The sequence below is a fragment of the Rhodnius prolixus genome, unplaced genomic scaffold (assembly GCF_049639745.1).
Source record: "Rhodnius prolixus isolate KJV_2025 unplaced genomic scaffold, Rpr scaffold_7, whole genome shotgun sequence".
NCBI lineage: Eukaryota > Metazoa > Arthropoda > Insecta > Hemiptera > Reduviidae > Rhodnius > Rhodnius prolixus.
In genome coordinates, this window is record NW_027411582.1 from 22,986,278 (window position 1) to 23,004,349 (window position 18,072).

Here is an 18,072-nt window from a genome sequence, read left to right on the forward strand (position 1 = left end):
GAGATCATTTTGCTGCGTATCGAGATTTGCAATTAGTATAACTTTTGACTCGGAGTAGCTACGAAGTTCGTTTAAGTTTTAATCGTCAGCTGTCGTTACAATCTATCGATTGTAAGTAAAACATTAGTATAAAATAGTGACAGTGAATATAATAAGGTGTTAGAATAAAAAAATATTATCAAAAATATATAATATCGGCCTATAAGCGTCGAAAAGCCAAAACCAAATACAGAGATCGTATACGGTTGGAAAGGGCTTCTCAAGAACAATCGAATGGTAATAATAAAACACCATATGATCGAGTCAAGCTGTGCTGGGAACGTAAAAGAATGAATGCGGCCGAACGGATCAACTGACGGTGTCAGTACATCTGCAGCTGGGGCGGTTGAAATTATGGAAGTGGATGATGAAATCGCTCCTACATCGACAACGGACTGTACAGGCATAGATTGTGTTCAATCGTCGATTATGAAGACACATTGTTTCATCCTAAATACATAAATAAAAATATTTTATATAAAAAATATAACCCGTTACGTAAACGTATACATGACGTCCATGACACAGCCTCAGTTTTTTTTGGTTATAAACAAAGAAGGTAGGCTGCTCTATATAAATCTGGATCCTTCCTTTCTGGTGGAAGATGGATGAAATCTCCAAATAGATCAGAATGATACAGATCAAGCAGGCCATGACGAATAAAATTCTAAATTTCTTTTAAAAATAGACGTTTTTAAACGCCATTTTCTTTGTGTTTTTTTCCGAAATCATTCCTTTCTTTGCAGCCCAATAAAGAGAATGAACTGTTTTGTCCATTTAAAAGCATTCACTGTCAATATTTGCAAATAATCTTTTAGGTAAATCACAACAGGCTTTGGTTTCACAAAGATGTGCTAATCATGCATTGAATAGGTTTGTAAATCCATCTTAGCCAGTCAGCAGTTTTAAAAATTTGCCACTCAAAAAAAGTAAAGTAATTGCCTATTTTTCACCAGGCAGGTTTTACGTCCAACTACCAAATTATGTGTCGGTGGACGGAGGTGACTAGCAAACGTACTTTACTGTAAATTTCTTTTATTAACCTTTAAATAAAATCTAAAGCCCTAGACCAGGGGACTCGAACCCACTAAACCAAAAATACATCTTAGTTTCAATAGGATGAAAAAATAAATGCCAGTTTTGAGTCGAGATACATTTATTCAGCCGAGCTTTCGACCTAGGGACTAGGTCATCTTCAGGGCTGTGGAACATGTTTACAGATTGTTAACAATGTTTCTATTAAAATGAATATGTATAATGTAACGAAATTTACAAAAATTATTTACCTAGTTTACAAAGTAATACTTTTACATTACAGGGTTGGTGTGTCTTCTGTCTTGTCTGTTCATGGACTGAGTGTGATCGGTCTGTGTGTGATATGTGCTAGGTTGTGTGGAAATCAGTGTTGCCAATTGTCAAGTATTTTGTTGTAAGTTTGCGTATATGTTGTTTAAATTGTTCGTGTCAGTTTTGAAATTTAAACTGCTTTCTGTCTTAGATATGTACGAGGGTCGTTTGAAAAGTCCGTGCAAAAATAAAAACTACTTAATTTTTGGGGGTAAACCTTTTTTATTTTTCAACATAGTCTCCTTTTAGGCTTATACACTTCGTCCAACGCTGCTCTAGTTTGTTGATCCCTTCCGAATAATAGGATTTGTCCAAGTCTGAAAAATAGCCATTCGTTTCTGCAATCACCTCCTCGTTTGAATAAAATCTTTTCCCCGCCAGCCATTTCTTCATATTGGGGAACAAATAGTAGTCCGAGGGAGCCAAGTCTGGAGAATAGGGAGGATGTGAAACGAGTTGGAACCCTATTTCCATTAATTTTGCGACCACAACTGCTGAGGTGTGAGCTGGTGCGTTGTCGTGATGGAAAAGGACTTTTTTGTGGGCCAATCGTGGGCGTTTTTCTTGCAGCTCGGTTTTCAATCGGTCCAATAACGATGAATAATATGCACCTGTAATAGTTTTACCCTTTTCCAGATAGTCGATGAGGATTATTCCCTGCGAATCCCAAAAGACAGTCGCCATAATCTTTCCGGCCGAAGGAACGGTCTTCGCCTTTTTTGGCACAGATTCCCCCTTGGTAACCCATTGTTTAGATTGTTCTTTGGTCTCAGGAGTGTAGTGATGTATCCATGTTTCATCCACAGTGACGAAACGACGCTTAAAGTCCTGCGGATTCTTCTGGAACAGCTGCAAACCGTCCTTGCAACACTTCACACGATTTCGTTTTTGGTCAAGCGTGAGCAATCGTGGCACCCATCTTGCGGATAGCTTTGTCATGTCCAAATGTTGATGAAAAATATTATGTACCCGTTCATTCGAGATGCCCACAGCACTAGCAATCTCACGCACCTTCACTCTTCTGTCATCCATCACCATATCATGGATTTTATCAATGATTTCTGGAGTAGTAACCTCAACAGGGCGTCCAGAACGTTCAGCGTCACTTGTGCCCATATGGCCACTCCGAAAATTTTGAAACCACTTATAAACTGTTCTAATCGAAGGTGCAGAGTCACCATAATGTTTATCAAGCTTCTCTTTAGTCTCCTGAGGCGTTTTGCCTTTCATAAAGTAGTGTTTAATCAACACACGAAATTCTTTTTCGTCGATTGTTTGAAAATCACTCGACTTCCTCGATTCAAACGAATGCCAAACACAAAGAAATAGACCGATCTGGCTGAAACTTGGTGTGTGTTTTTCCAAGAGATGCTACTAACTAAACATAACCTCGATACGCGCCAGTAGTGCTATCTCTCTGACTGCACGGACTTTTCAAACGACCCTCGTATATCATTTCTAGCACTTTCCTTTTTTGTGTGTTGGTTTCTGATTTAAGTATCTTTGTGAGCACAAAAATGATATACATATCTAAGCTCGGCAGAATAAATGTATCACGACTGAAATGGCAGTTATTTTTTCATCCTATTGAAACTATGAATCAGTCACCAAAAAGAATGAACAACAAATACAACTTAGCTTTGCGGGTTCAGCCTATAACTGCTTGGCTACCGTGGCCCCTATTTGTCGCTAATAGAAGCTACTTTTCGGGTTAGTTCTGGTAAAAATATTAGAAGTTAAAGATTCTTTTGCTTTCTTAATTCCGTTTCGTATAATTACATCCAGGCCGTGGCCTTATAGTTACGCAAGTAACCTGGTTTCCTCTGGTAACGATAAAACGCATCCTCAGTTTGTGTCACTCTGTCCAATCAGTTCCTGATTCAATTATACCGCAATATAAACTCGTCCGATTCTTGCGCAATTTTCGCACTCTGCATGCAGTATATTCTACTATTATCTATATTATAAGAAAGTACAATTAAATTTGATGGTATACCAGGTTTATTTCAACTATAATAATGTTAGTTATCTGTTATTAGGAAGCAATACCCACGAAGGAGAACTCATAGACAACAAATCAAACCAATGGTTTGGAGCAACTGTACGAAGTTCTGGTTCCATTATTTTGGTAAGTCAATTTATTAAATTTTTAAAATTTATTTAGCACTCTTGTCATTTTAAAATTTTTGAATAATAACTACGAAGAACTATTCGTGACGTATGTATATGTTATAACTAGGGAACGGATTCGTATGTATTTACATATTTTTTTCTAGGCAATTTACAGACGTTTTTCAACTAGAAGTATTCATACTGACACTTTTTAAGCCGTTTGAGTCTACTTTTATTTGACATATTTCCACATATTTGGATGTTATCGCATATTTATACATATTTGATTAAAATAAATAAATATTTCTACATATTTAATCAAAATATGTACATATTTTTCATTTTGGGCATATTTTCATAATTGGGAGGTGGTTGACAGGAACTGTCCACAGACTGTAGGGCTGTGAATCACAGTGGGTACAATGGTTATTGTAATTTACACAGAATGCTGCTAAACAGTGACGGGCACTTGTTAGTTCTTTGAAGTTGTCTGTCGTTGTCTGTTCTTTCAGCTCGTTCGTTGAAGTGTCCAATTCATTTCGTTAGGTCACTTAGTGTATTCTTTTTTGGGTGAAATGATACGAACATCGGCCTCAAACAAACAACTGGTTGCTAAATATCTTCGCGAGTTTCCAGCAGAACTTTTTCGAAGTGATAGAGACATTTTGTACTGCACAGCTTGTGACAAGCGCGTTTCTTGCTCTCAACTTTCCCAAGTCACCCAACATATTGCCACCGGATCATAGAGAATAAAAACAGAAAGAAAGAGAGGACGTCCTATCAAGCCTTCCTTACATCTCCATCATCAAGTAAGTCTACTCTGAGTACAGATCTGTGTCGGGCTTTGGTTAGAGCAGATATCCCTTTCCACAAACTTAAAAATCCTCATTTCAAAGGATTCTTAGAGACCTATATTGGGGAAAAAAATGCCTGACGAGAGCACTCTGCGGAAAAACTACCTGGAAGATATCTATAAAGATACACTAACCAAAATTCGAGAACATATCAAAGATGGACCGATTTGGGAGTCAATTGATGAAACCACTGACGTTGAGGGTAGGTATATTGCCAATGCAGTTATTGGAAAACTTGACAGTGATGCTGATGTGGATTCAAAGCCATTCCTTTTGAACTGTGAGGTTCTAAAAAAATGCAATCATTCCACCATTTCACGATACTTCGATGCCTCAATGCATATCCTATGGCTCAGTGGAATTTTGAACGAAAAAGTTCTTTTGTTTCTCTCTGATGCTGCCCCCAACATGGTCAAGGCTAGGCAATCTATTCAGGTATTTTATCCTAAGATAATTCATGTGACGTGTATTGCTCATGCCTTGCATCCTTGCTGTAGCGATAAATACAGCCAAGTCTTTATTCGAGAAACCTAATTTTAGGAACGACCTTGCATTCTTTACTTAAATATTCCAGAAAATATTTTAAGAAAATCACGTATTTTCCACATAATTGACGAAAATAAATGCATATTTTAATTAAATATTTGGCATTTTTAAATACATAAAAATCCGTTCCTTAGTTATAACAAACTTTTAACCATACAAGAACAAAAAATCAAAATACTGATTATATCTAATAACAAATATCACCGACACAAATTCCATCATAAATATGTATTATTTAATGTATATATAAATACATTTTATTACAAGATAAAGGGAATTTTATACACCAGTTTGCTTATCGTTAATATTTAAAAAAAAGCTTGCTATGTACGATTTTTAGTGTCTATATAATCCTCTTAAGTATATAGTTGATTTAGGATGTAAACAGTTTCTAAAGATTGTGCTAGCTGTTATAATATTTATTATATTTTTATCTTGTATGCATTTTATTATCTATCCCAGTTACTGTAGTAATTATATTTTGTAGTAAGTGCACTCGTTTTCTCTACTTAGCAAGAGGATTATTGCAATTTATAAGCAAGACTTTAGAATCAGTGTGTATCTCGGCGTTTCATTTAATGTATTCTATTTTTGAATTTTATGATCTGGGTTACTTAAAAAATTTAATAATTTAAATCATTGTATAAAAAAGATTTGAGTAGACCATTTCTGAGCGAGTAAAATTGTATTAACTATATACAGACATTCATCTGCTTTTTTAGAGAAATTTTCTCAAGATTACATTAATTGATGTCTCTTTTTCTTTATAAGCTAGTGTTGCCTATTGGAAACAAATTAAACGAGATTACAATATAAAACAAAATAGTTTGGAAGATTTGAATAAGGTGCATTCACAAAGATGCAATGCGATACCATCAACGCTTCAGATTACGTAAATATTTCAAGATAATCCTAAGTTCAGGAAAGGTTAATTATGACAGTGGTTTCTGCGGGGACAGTTTTGGTGAAACATGAATTGGTTTGGTAAAGAACAAATGGGATTTTTTGGTCAGTGTGGTGTTTAGGATTTTGGATTACAGGGATTGGATTCGGTAGAAATTTAGAGCGCTTCGTCGTTCTGCACAGATCAAGTTTGAATTTCCAGATTGGGGGTAGAGTCAATTTTTATATTTTGATCTTTCATTTACGTCAAGTTAAATGCCTGACGCTTAAAATGGGATGTACTAGTTCCAAGTGAGATGTTTGTGGAGGTACGAGGGTCGTTTGAAAAGTCCGTGCAAAGTCAGAGAGATAGCACTACTGGCGCGTATCAAGGTTATGTTTAGTTAATAGCATCTCTTGGAAGAACACACACCAAGTTTCAGCCAGATCGGTCTATTTCTTTGTGTTTGGCATTCGTTTGAATCGAGGAAGTCGAGTGATTTTCAAAAAATGGACGAAAAAGAATTTCGTGTGTTGATTAAACACTACTTTATGAAAGGCAAAACGCCTGAGGAGACTAAAGAGAAGCTTGATAAACATTATGGTGACTCTGCACCTTCGATTGGAACAGTTTATAAGTGGTTTCAAAATTTTCGGAGTGGCCATATGGGCACAAGTGACGCTGAACGTTCTGGACGCCCTGTTGAGGTTACTACTCCAGAAATCATTGATAAAATCCATGATATGGTGATGGATGACAGAAGAGTGAAGGTGCGTGAGATTGCTAGTGCTGTGGGCATCTGGAATGAACGGGTACATAATATTTTTCATCAACATTTGGACATGACAAAGCTATCCGCAAGATGGGTGCCACGATTGCTCACGCTTGACCAAAAACGAAATCGTGTGAAGTGTTGCAAGGACGGTTTGCAGCTGTTCCAGAAGAATCCGCAGGACTTTAAGCGTCGTTTCGTCACTGTGGATGAAACATGGATACATCACTACACTCCTGAGACCAAAGAACAATCTAAACAATGGGTTACCAAGGGGGAATCTGCGCCAAAAAAGGCGAAGACCGTTCCTTCGGCCGGAAAGATTATGGCGACTGTCTTTTGGGATTCGCAAGGAATAATCCTCATCGACTATCTGGAAAAGGGTAAAACTATTACAGGTGCATATTATTCATCGTTATTGGACCGTTTGAAAACCGAGCTGCAAGAAAAACGCCCACGATTGGCCCACAAAAAAGTCCTTTTCCATCACGACAACGCACCAGCTCACACCTCAGCAGTTGTGGTCGCAAAATTAATGGAAATAGGGTTCCAACTCGTTTCACATCCCCCCCTATTCTCCAGACTACTATTTGTTCCCCAATATGAAGAAATGGCTGGCGGGAAAAAGATTTTATTCAAACGAGGAGGTGATTGCAGAAACAAATGACTATTTTTCAGACTTGGACAAATCCTATTATTCGGAAGGGATGAACAAACTAGAGCAGCGTTGGACGAAGTGTATAAGCCTAAAAGGAGACTATGTTGAAAAATAAAAAAGGTTTACCCCAAAAAATTAAGTAGTTTTTATTTTTGCACGGACTTTTTAAACTACCCTCGTATTTATACGTAATTTGTGCTCGCGTTTTCCTGTATTGTCCATTTAACAAACCTGGGTTGGAGGTTATGATGATTAGATGGATTAGATGGCAAGTATGGAATACAAATTATAGGACAGTGTTACCATATTGTTGTTTTAGCGCATAGTTACACACTTGTTTACAATTTTTTTCTGTTCAAATTTTCGTTTTATTTCAAGCATAAGATTCGCTTTGCACCGCTACTATTGGTTCGGTAGCAATTTCAAATTTGTATTAAATGTATGTCTAGGATTAACTTGTACTGATGTTAAAAATTCAGTTTGAAAAACTGTTAGAATTAATTAGAAAACTGAAAGAGACCGCCAATCTATTTTATATTCATTTTTGGAATTATATTAACAGAATAAAAGACCTTTCAATAATTCTTCAGCTTTTTAGGATACATTATTCCTTTCTATACTTAGGAGAAGTAAATATTTCATATCCTAAGAAGTACATTCTTTTATACAACCACTGGCAATCATTTTTAACTTTTCCTTGAGGTAAAATATTGGCCTTGCATCTGTTAGGCTGGAAACATAGTGGAGCGGCGAGCAAGGCGGCGATGATAGCTGCTTCAAATCAAAGAGAGCAACGAGCAGCGAGCAAAGAGTCGCATGCACATAGTGACGAGTTTAGTCGCGCTTCTCCTTTCGACGAAACAAGATGGAGGAACTATTTTTATATGAAAATTCTTCGTTGAAACTTTGGTATTTGCAGCAGCTTAATAGTAGGAGCTGCAGTGTACATGACATAAATAAGTCTAGAAATGAACTTGGTGAATTTCATCACTTGTACCATCAACTTCGGGAGCATCCTGGCAAGTTTCATTCGTATTTTCGAATGTCTTAACAACATTTGATTATATACTAGCCCAGAGGTCGGCAACCTATTTCAAGTAGAGAGCCATTTCTCCTTAAATAATTTTAATAAATCTTACCAAGAGCCTCAAGGATGATAGAGTGTAAACAACTCTCTGAAGCTCATTTGTATTCACAAATTATTATTTTATGTGATATTCAATAACATTTAAATGTTTTATATATTTATTTTCACATATTGCAAAGTAAATAAAGAAATAAATAATAACTAAACATGTATTTGAATGAAAATGGCGGCAGTTCTATATATTACGTACTGTATTTTAAAAGAATTCTATTCAATTTCAAACCTATCTCATTTAAAATTCTTTTTGGAAAAATATCTTCATTTAAATAAATGAAATTTGCATTTGTTTCAATAAAATTGAAATATACAATTTATTTTGGACAGGCTGAATAGCCACAAAATTTGGTTAAAAGAGCCACACGCGGCTCGCGAGCCGCGGGTTGCCGACCCCTGTACTAGCCCAGTGTAACCCCATTAATCAAAATCAAATTTTATTTTTTTGGAATAATACAACTCACAACAAAAGTTAGGCACAATATAGAAAAATTAACTAAATACAAATCTGTGTAACCCCATTAATCCTAGCAGTTACTTTAAGTTTAGAAAAGAATAAATAAAAACAAAATAGAAATATATGCAGATAAAAAGAAATTAGTCAATTAAAAAAAACAATAATTTTATTAAATCACTTTATTATTACTAATAATTATTAAATCAGTCGTAAATTAATGTTATTCATCTGAAAAACTGGAGTAGTACGACGCTGCAGAAGGATTGGAGAATTCGTCCTGATCAGAAGTAGTAGGACGTGAAAATGTAATTTAATTTTGCCTAGTGTTTAGATGAAAGTTAGCATTAAGGGATTGAGAACCAAATTAAATGTAGCAAAATTTACCTGAATTCTCCATTAACTACTAATTGTTAATTAATTTAAACTATTAATTATTAAAAACTATTGTAGCTTCACAAATACTATGGCCCCACAGAGGTTTCTTTAAACAAACTAAACCAATAAATGTATCAATATCCATAACCTTTGAAAAATAACCTTTACAAATTGAGCGCGATGAGAGCGAAGAAATCAAACATGTCATAACGCTTCGCTCTACTCCCTAGAGATAGCGTTGCTCTATCTTCGCTTTGCTCGCCACTATGCGCGGTCCCATATGTTTACTTGTGTTTGATTTCGCCGCTTTGCTCTTCGCTATCATCGCCGCTTTGCTCGCCGCTCCACTATGTTTCCAGCCTTATACATTTTATGACTTACAATATTTTGTAGAAGTTCAACTTTAATCGATAAATCGATTTATATTACTTTATATTATTTTTAATTATAAAATTTATTAAGAAGGCAGTTATTAAAAAAAGAAATTAAATCTTAAATGAAGATAGTAAAGCAGAGCATTTATTCTTATTAATTAAATTTATTTGTAATCTAAATAAAAGTAAATAATTATTTTCCTAATTGTAACGGTGTTTCAAATTATTTAAATTATAGATTCTCCAATACTACAGTTATGCCTTAGTTGACTCAAGATGGCGATCTTTAGAGAATTGAAATAAAAGTCCGTGTTTTATTCTAGTTTTGAATTTACTGTATTGCTAAAAATATTGACGTTTTAAAACTATAATAAAAGTGAGACCGAATTATCAAGCTAAGTAGTTGTGAATCGTAAAATAAGGTAATAATGGTCACTTATTGGGAAGTTAATATTTTTTTTAATACTCTAAACGAAATTGCCTCATAATTATAACCCATTCGCTGTTCGTTAATTTTTCTTTTTAAATTAAGGAAGCGGTAATTAGTTATCAGGAGTCACTTCTGGTTTATGGTTAACACCATCCCATATCAGGATGCTTTTTACTAGAAATAAATTTTAAGATCCTGCGACTTTCATCGCGTCTAGTCGAGCGCTTAACATCCTTGATCTTAATTTTCTTTAGAAAGCTGAGGCCTCTAAACCTAAAGGTATTGTCGAGTCTAAAGCTATCTGAAGAAGCTGAGTGTGGAAAGTGATGATATATGTATCTTTGAATAGACTTGATCCTCGACTTCAAATGATATATAAATATCAAGTACACTTTACAGATTTTTTAAGGACCTCTTTTAATATTCTAACACATAAATGACTGCGAATTGCAGGTTGATTTTCAAACTAATCTGTGTACAGTCGTTGCTTTTATTAGACATATAATAATTTTAGCACTCCTTGCCATTTTTCTAACAGCCTAATTTTATAAATCTCCTTAACAAAAACTTAACGTTTTAAAAGTTAAGTTTAAAGGTTAATTAAACGCCAAAAGGTACCACAAATCAGCTAGTACCCAACATTTCATTCATACTTCTAGTATCATATTTTTTAGAATGTATTAGATGTCACAGACCCTTGTGCTGGGCCTTTTATCACCCATAAATATTTTTCTGTTAGAATAATAAAAGATGTATCTCATCCATCATAGTTAGTATTAAAAGGCACTTCATTTTAATTCTAATCCAAATTATTCTGGTGATTTATCTTTATTCTGGAATAATCATCACATTTACTCGCACATTAAAGAAGACAAAGGGAAAGTTAGGGTTGGTCTTTTACTGCAGTGATTTGAATTATGAAGTTAAAACGAAATTTCAGTCTTGAATTCGTCTTATGTGAGCACAAATTACGTATAAATACGAGGGTCGTTTAAAAAGTCCGTGCAAAAATAAAAACTACTTAATTTTTTGGGGTAAACCTTTTTTATTTTTCAACATAGTCTCCTTTTAGCTTATACACTTCGTCCAACGCTGCTCTAGTTTGTTGATCCCTTCCGAATAATAGGATTTGTCCAAGTCTGAAAAATAGCCATTCGTTTCTGCAATCACCTCCTCGTTTGAATAAAATCTTTTTCCCGCCAGCCATTTCTTCATATTGGGGAACAAATAGTAGTCCGAGGGAGCCAAGTCTGGAGGATAGGGGGGATGTGAAACGAGTTGGAACCCTATTTCCATCAATTTTGCGACCACAACTGCTGAGGTGTGAGCTGGTGCGTTGTCGTTATGGAAAAGGACTTTTTTGTGGGCCAATCGTGGGCGTTTTTCTTGCAGCTCGGTTTTCAAACAGTCCAATAACGATGAATAATATGCACCTGTAATAGTTTTACCCTTTTCCAGATAGTCGATGAGAATTATTCCTTGCGAATCCCAAAAGACAGTCGCCATAATCTTTCCGGCCGAAGGAACGGTCTTCGCCTTTTTTGGCGCCGATTCCCCCCTTGGTAATCTATTGTTTAGATTGTTCTTTGGTCTCAGAAGTGTAGTGATGTATCCATGTTTCATCCACAGTGACGAAACGACGCTTAAAGTCCAGCGGATACTTCTGGAACAGCTGCAAACCGTCCTTGCAACACTTCACACGATTTCGTTTTTGGTCAAGCGTGATCAATCGCGGCACCCATCTTGCGGATAGCTTTGTCATGTCCAAATGTTGATGCAAAATATTATGTACCCGTTCATTTGAGATGCCCACAGCACTAGCAATCTCACGCACCTTCACTCTTCTGTCATCCATCACCATATCATGGATTTTATCAATGATTTCTGGAGTAGTAACCTCAACAGGGGCGTCCAGAACGTTCAGCGTCACTTGTGCCCATATGGCCACTCCGAAAATTTTGAAACCACTTATAAACTGTTCTAATCGAAGGTGCAGAGTCACCATAATGTTTATCAAGCTTCTCTTTAGTCTCCTCAGGCGTTTTGCCTTTCATAAAGTAGTGTTTAATCAACACATGAAATTCTTTTTCGTCCATTTTTTGAAAATCACTCGACTTCCTCGATTCAAACGAATGCCAAACACAAAGAAATAGACCGATCTGGCTGAAACTTGGTGTGTGTTCGTCCAAAAGATGCTACTAACTAAACATAACCTCGATACGCGCCAGTAGTGCCATCTCTCTGACTTTGCACGGACTTTTCAAACGACCCTCGTATCTTCCTGAGTGGTACTTAAAAAGATCCACTTTTAATAGAAGCTGTGCGCTGCCCATTGTTTGACAAAAGGTTGCATCTGGTGTGTTACGTATCACAGTTTGGAAAGACATTACATTATGGATTTAGTGCATAGAATTGGCTTACCATTAACTGAATTTAAATCCTACTGGGTTGGACATCTGGATTAGTGAGAAAATTATTTTTTTTGTTAAAAGATTTGTAGTTGACACAACAATTGACTCGCAATAATAATTTATATTGAACTAAAATGGCATCTTCGAACTGTTACATTACAATGACGATACAGGTATACTTTTACAGCTTTGACCAGAGACATGTTCAAATATTTTATTTATATTCTGAATATTAATGTCCTATTGTTCTAATACAAATCGAACTGTATTATTTTTTTTTTTAAAGAAAGAAAAAATGTCAACTGTTTTTTGCATCAACAATGTGAACGGTTGGAGTTTCAGTGTTAAGAATTTATAGTTATCCAGTGTTTGACATATAAATGTTGTCTTTATTTTGGAATTTCAAGATTTTTACCTTCTTCCACACTTTATTCTCCCTTCGTCCATCTTGTCTTTTTACTTTTTTATTTATTTATTTATTTTCTTCTTTGCGGAACATTTTAAAACGCTTTAAAGAAAATGTCTTTTAAGCACAATTTATCAAACGTCTCTTTTTCTGTTTATCCTTTTATTTAATTTGATGGCCAAGTTGACCTTTTTCTATTTATTTTACAAAACTGTAATTATTCGACAAAGACATCGAATGCGTTTAATTCTGAACAAATAAGGTAACATTATCTGATTATTTTTGCCTCTCTTCTTTCATTTTGGTTGAATTAACCGGTTTTTCGGAGGAACGCTTTTTGGTAGAATATTTCTCGTGTAATAACACTAGATAAGTTACAAATTCTGGGCCTTAACTTTTGTAAAGGAGTAATTTGATTTGAAATTTTTGTTAAAAAGGACCTTTCTTACGTGTGTTGTGTTAGCGGGTCTTGATTGATCTTGTTCTATTAATCCTCTCTAATCTAATCATTGGCGCTACAGCCCATTAAGGGCCTTGGCCTCCATCAACAAATCTCTCCACTCGGAACGATCCCCGATTTTCCTCCTCCACTGCCCAATACGGAGTCTTTGGAGGTCTGCCTCCACATCCTGCAGCCAGCGCAGCCTCGGGCGACCCCTTGGCCTTCTCCCTCCAGGATGTCCCTCATATATTTTGTGGGGCCATCTCTCCCTCTCCATCCGGTGCAGGTGACCCAACCACTGGAGCCTTCTCAATTTTACACATGAAACCAAGGTGTCCTCTCCGAACAGTTGGTATAGCTCACTGGGCCGAATAGGCATTAATCCTCTCAGATCATTCAAATTTTAGCAATGCTGTTGATTCTGCTACTAAAGTTGCTCAAAATCCAGAATACAGAAAATTTCACTTTAGAGCGATTTTTCTGATTTTTTTTAAAAAATTTTTTGGCGTACTCAAAAAATGGCATAATCGGTTTTCCATAACCTTCCTGTCCTATCTCTCAACCTAAGTGCTTATCATTTTTATTTGAAGCATTTTTTTTTCAATCAAGGATTATATTAGATTTAGATTTAGAAACGGGATGGGACCCCCTTTGGATCTTGTAGACAAAACTTTCCCTCCTAAAGAGGTTGAGGACTTCCCCTACTAGTTCTTTTTGCGCTACTAACATATCTCCTTTGGTCTCAACGTTCCAAAGGTTTCATAGCACAACCACTCGAGTGTAAAACAATCGAACAACAAGTGAGAGGCCGTTTTCTCCTCTTCCTGACACAATCTGCACACAACGGTTCCGAGTTAATAAGCACCTTGTACAGAATTGCCTCCTGAATCTACCATGTCCCCGTGAATAGGCCTGTGATAAAACTAAGCACAGTCTCTTTGGCACTTTGTTAACACAGCCAAGGCAAGTCTTGCCGTGTTTGACCCCGAGGACACATCACCCAGTTCTTTTCGTGCTCCCTCTAGTACAGATCCAGTCTCATAAGAGCCACACGAACTACACCCTTGGTGATCCCCCAGGACTGGTTCTGGGGCCAATTAAAGGAGTGTTAGCTCCGTTCTTGGCCAGCAGATCGGCTGTTTCATTCCCCTTGAACCCCACATGACCCGGCACCCATTCAAACCGAACTTTATTGTGCCGAGCCAGTTGATCCAGGGCCTTTTTACATTTCCAAACCAGAGAAGAGGTAGTTCTGAAACAAGTAAGGGCCTTCAGCACAGTCTGGCTGCCCGAAAAGATGCAAATCTCCCTATTTCTAAGATCCATTCGCAGGTTTTCTTCAGCACAAGTTTTAATAGCAAAGATCTCGGCCTGGAAGACGGTGGCATATCTCCCAAGAGCTCTCTCAATGAGTACCTCGGGTTTAACCCCACGCACTCCAGCCCCAGTTCCACAGTCAATCTTGGAGCCATCGGTAAACCAAATGACTCCCTTCCGGCACTGCTCCGTCCTAAATCAAAGAACTATAGCTTCAATCACCCCTTCTAAAGTGTCACTACCCTGCAATGGTACGATTTTATAAGGCTTTGTATAGTAATGAGGGACGATCTATTTTTTGCACTTCATTTTCACTAGCAACTCAATGAATTATCACTGTTCCAGTAGCTAGGATTCATGTTGTAAGAGTCATTATCGATAATTATTTTCTTTCTTTACGATTTATCGACATTAAAAATCGAAATTCCAAACCCAGAAAGTAAATCTGGGCAAACCGGAGAACTTGTCAGCAGTGTTGATGAATTTAATTTTAAACCCAGCGAGTTGTTAGTTTCCTGGATACGTGTGCAAAAGATTAAATCTCTTTGGTAGTTTGATTACTACCAAATGACTACCACGGTAGCCGAGCGGTTAGAGGCAAGACCTACGAAGCTAATATGTATTGTAGTACTAGGTTCAATTCCCGGTCTTAGGCGTTGGATTTTATTTAATGGTTAATAAAAGAAATTTACAGTAAAGTATGTTTGCTAGTCGCCTCCGTCAACGACACCTGATTGGTAGTTGGACTTTAAGCCTGCCTGAAAAAATAGGCATTACTTTACTCTTTTTTTTTACATAATTCTAGATGTCGATTTCTCGAATTACTGATACAACGGAGATGTGCCTGCAGTTAATCGTGGCTTGTTAAGAGGCTGAGACAAACCACTGAATCCCACATCATGGATGGTTCATGAGAAAAGTTTGGTCATCCTTATTGCTCAAAGTTTTCCTTATCTTGAACGTCCTGACTATGCTTGATATCTACTGTTTCATTTGTTCTTTTAAAGCGCTTGCTGTTTTATAAATTCAACTCGTAGTCCTTTATTTACCTCCTAACCAATCTCTGATGATGGCAGTGGCTCAGTCCTACCATCATTATCTTCCTTTAATATAGAATCAGAAAACAAGATTAACTCAATTTTGCGCATAGGTTTATCCTTTTAATTTGACATTATCTTCCCAGTTAAATTATTATTCCATTAAGCTAACCTACTTAATATTGACATTTTATATTAGTCTAATTTATCTTTATCAGCGCATGAAGGGCGAAGCCAGTTTCTGTTGGCAATTACCGCATGGTATTTTTACTTGCCCTAGCTTCAAAGTTCATTCGAACTATCCACTTCTCCACATGAAATTGAAGAGCTTGGTGCAAAAAGGAGTTATTTAGTTTTTTTTTTTACAATTTTTAGTAGGGACAAAAACAAAATTTACTTTAAGATGTATTCCTCATGTTGTGTCTACTGTAAGGATTAGTTAATATATTGTGATGGGGGTCGTTTGGGGCTCAATTTGAACTTTCTAGGGCATTTTTTTTAAGCTTGCTATAAGCAAAAGTTATTTTGCAGCTAACTAACTCTTTTTTTGCACCAAAATCATAATTTTCAGTAAAACTTGAGTACATATTAAGTACTTTAGACAACAGATTTCTTGTTTTTGAGCTTTTAAGTGGCATTTTGTGTCTCTTGTCGAAGCGAATGTTAGATATATTATTATGCCTGTCAAAAAGAAAAATAATAATATCTACCAGTGCACTGGAAAAAGCTCCGGGCGCTAATGACCTCAGCTGTTGATGCGCCAAAAAAAAAAAAAAAAATAATAATATCTACCTAATATAAACATTAAATACACCTAATAAAAAAATTGATGGCGTCATCTTTTCTGTTTGGAGCAAAAGAAAGCTATCTGCAGTAGATAAACTCCTTTTTGCTCCAAATCTAACCTAGGTTAGAGAATATGTAATAATAAACGAGTCTGCATAAAGATTCGTTAATGCACCAAAAGATGTAGAATTGAACATACAATAGGGGGCGCCACTAAACACATTTTCTGAAAAAAAAAAATGTAGATAACTCCTTTTTGCACCAAGCTCTTCAATTGGGACTGAAACTTATCTAGATCAATTTGGAGAAGATCTGTATATCAAAATTTGTGTGTTTATATTTCATGAAACTTGCAAAAATTTAAAAAGTTAACAAGGCCTACTAGATAGCATAATTTTGTAGTTAGGAAAGTTTACGCCCCAATTTAAGGTATTGGTAGCCATTTTTGTTTTTTACCAATTCGTGGTGGTGGGGGAATTTTATGGTGAAAGTTTTATCACCATAGTAACCAGCCGTGACTTGTTTTAATAGATTTGATTGGTCTTTAGCATTCAGTTTCCTGTTTTACAACTATCTTTCTTTGAACTTTATAACTGACGTAATTGATTATAATTTTTTTCCCCTACACAAACATAAGTTTCTAAAACACATAATAATTAAAGAAATAGCGCTAAAACAAATTAAGGATACAGTAAATTTAATAAATATTCAATGTAAATTTAATATTGAACCGGTCTTTTTAAAAAAAACTTGCGAGTGCTATGATGAAAGATTATATTAAAAGTTAATGCTATATATACACCATTATACACGGTCTGTTTGCATCTAATTTTATAGATTTCTCTCATTAGGGTGTTTAGTTAAGTTGGGGGTTAGTCTCCCATCTTGTACAATCGTCTAGCCACAATTCACTACTGGATGAGAGATATCTACTACACCTTGCCACCACTCTAGGCTCTGTTTAAATATCTTAACTTTCTGTATTTCCTGTTTGGTTTTTATAGAATATAAAAACAGGAAATATCTGCAAATTTCTCTTTTTCTAAATAAAATGCTAAAGATTTTTGTATTATTTAAGTTTAAAACCAATAAATGAATATTTAGATGAACTAAAAAGGTTCACTGGTAATTACGGTTGGCCATCAGGTTCGCCGGATGTAATTGTTTTATTAAAACAGTAAATTTTTATTAATAGGTTTTTTTAACTAAAAAATTCCGATGCTGTTGTACGAGGGTCGTTTGAAAAGTCCGTGCAAAAATAAAAACTACTTAATTTTTTGGGGTAAACCTTTTTTATTTTTCAACATAGTCTCCTTTTAGGCTTATACACTTCGTCCAACGCTGCTCTAGTTTGTTCATCCCTTCCGAATAATAGGATTTGTCCAAGTCTGAAAAATAGCCATTCGTTTCTGCAATCACCTCCTCGTTTGAATAAAATCTTTTTCCCGCCAGCCATTTCTTCATATTGGGGAACAAATAGTAGTCCGAGGGAGCCAAGTCTGGAGAATAGGGGGGGATGTGAAACGAGTTGGAACCCTATTTCCATTAATTTTGCGACCAGGTGTGAGCTGGTGCGTTGTCGTGATGGAAAAGGACTTTTTTGTGGGCCAATCGTGGGCGTTTTTCTTGCAGCTCGGTTTACAAACGGTCCAATAACGATGAATAATATGCACCTGTAATAGTTT

The 18,072-nt window shown here is 36.0% G+C and overlaps 1 protein-coding gene across 4 annotated transcripts in view; it reads left to right on the forward strand.

Annotated features, from left to right (window-relative positions):
- Positions 1-18,072, forward strand: part of if (integrin subunit alpha inflated) — a 356,189-nt gene that overhangs the window by 200,082 nt on the left and 138,035 nt on the right. For all 4 annotated transcript variants that reach the window (XM_074114504.1, XM_074114505.1, XM_074114506.1 and 1 more), the window contains one exon: positions 3,426-3,514. In XM_074114504.1, the coding sequence (XP_073970605.1) occupies positions 3,426-3,514 (89 nt within the window). The remainder of the gene's footprint in view (positions 1-3,425; positions 3,515-18,072) is intronic.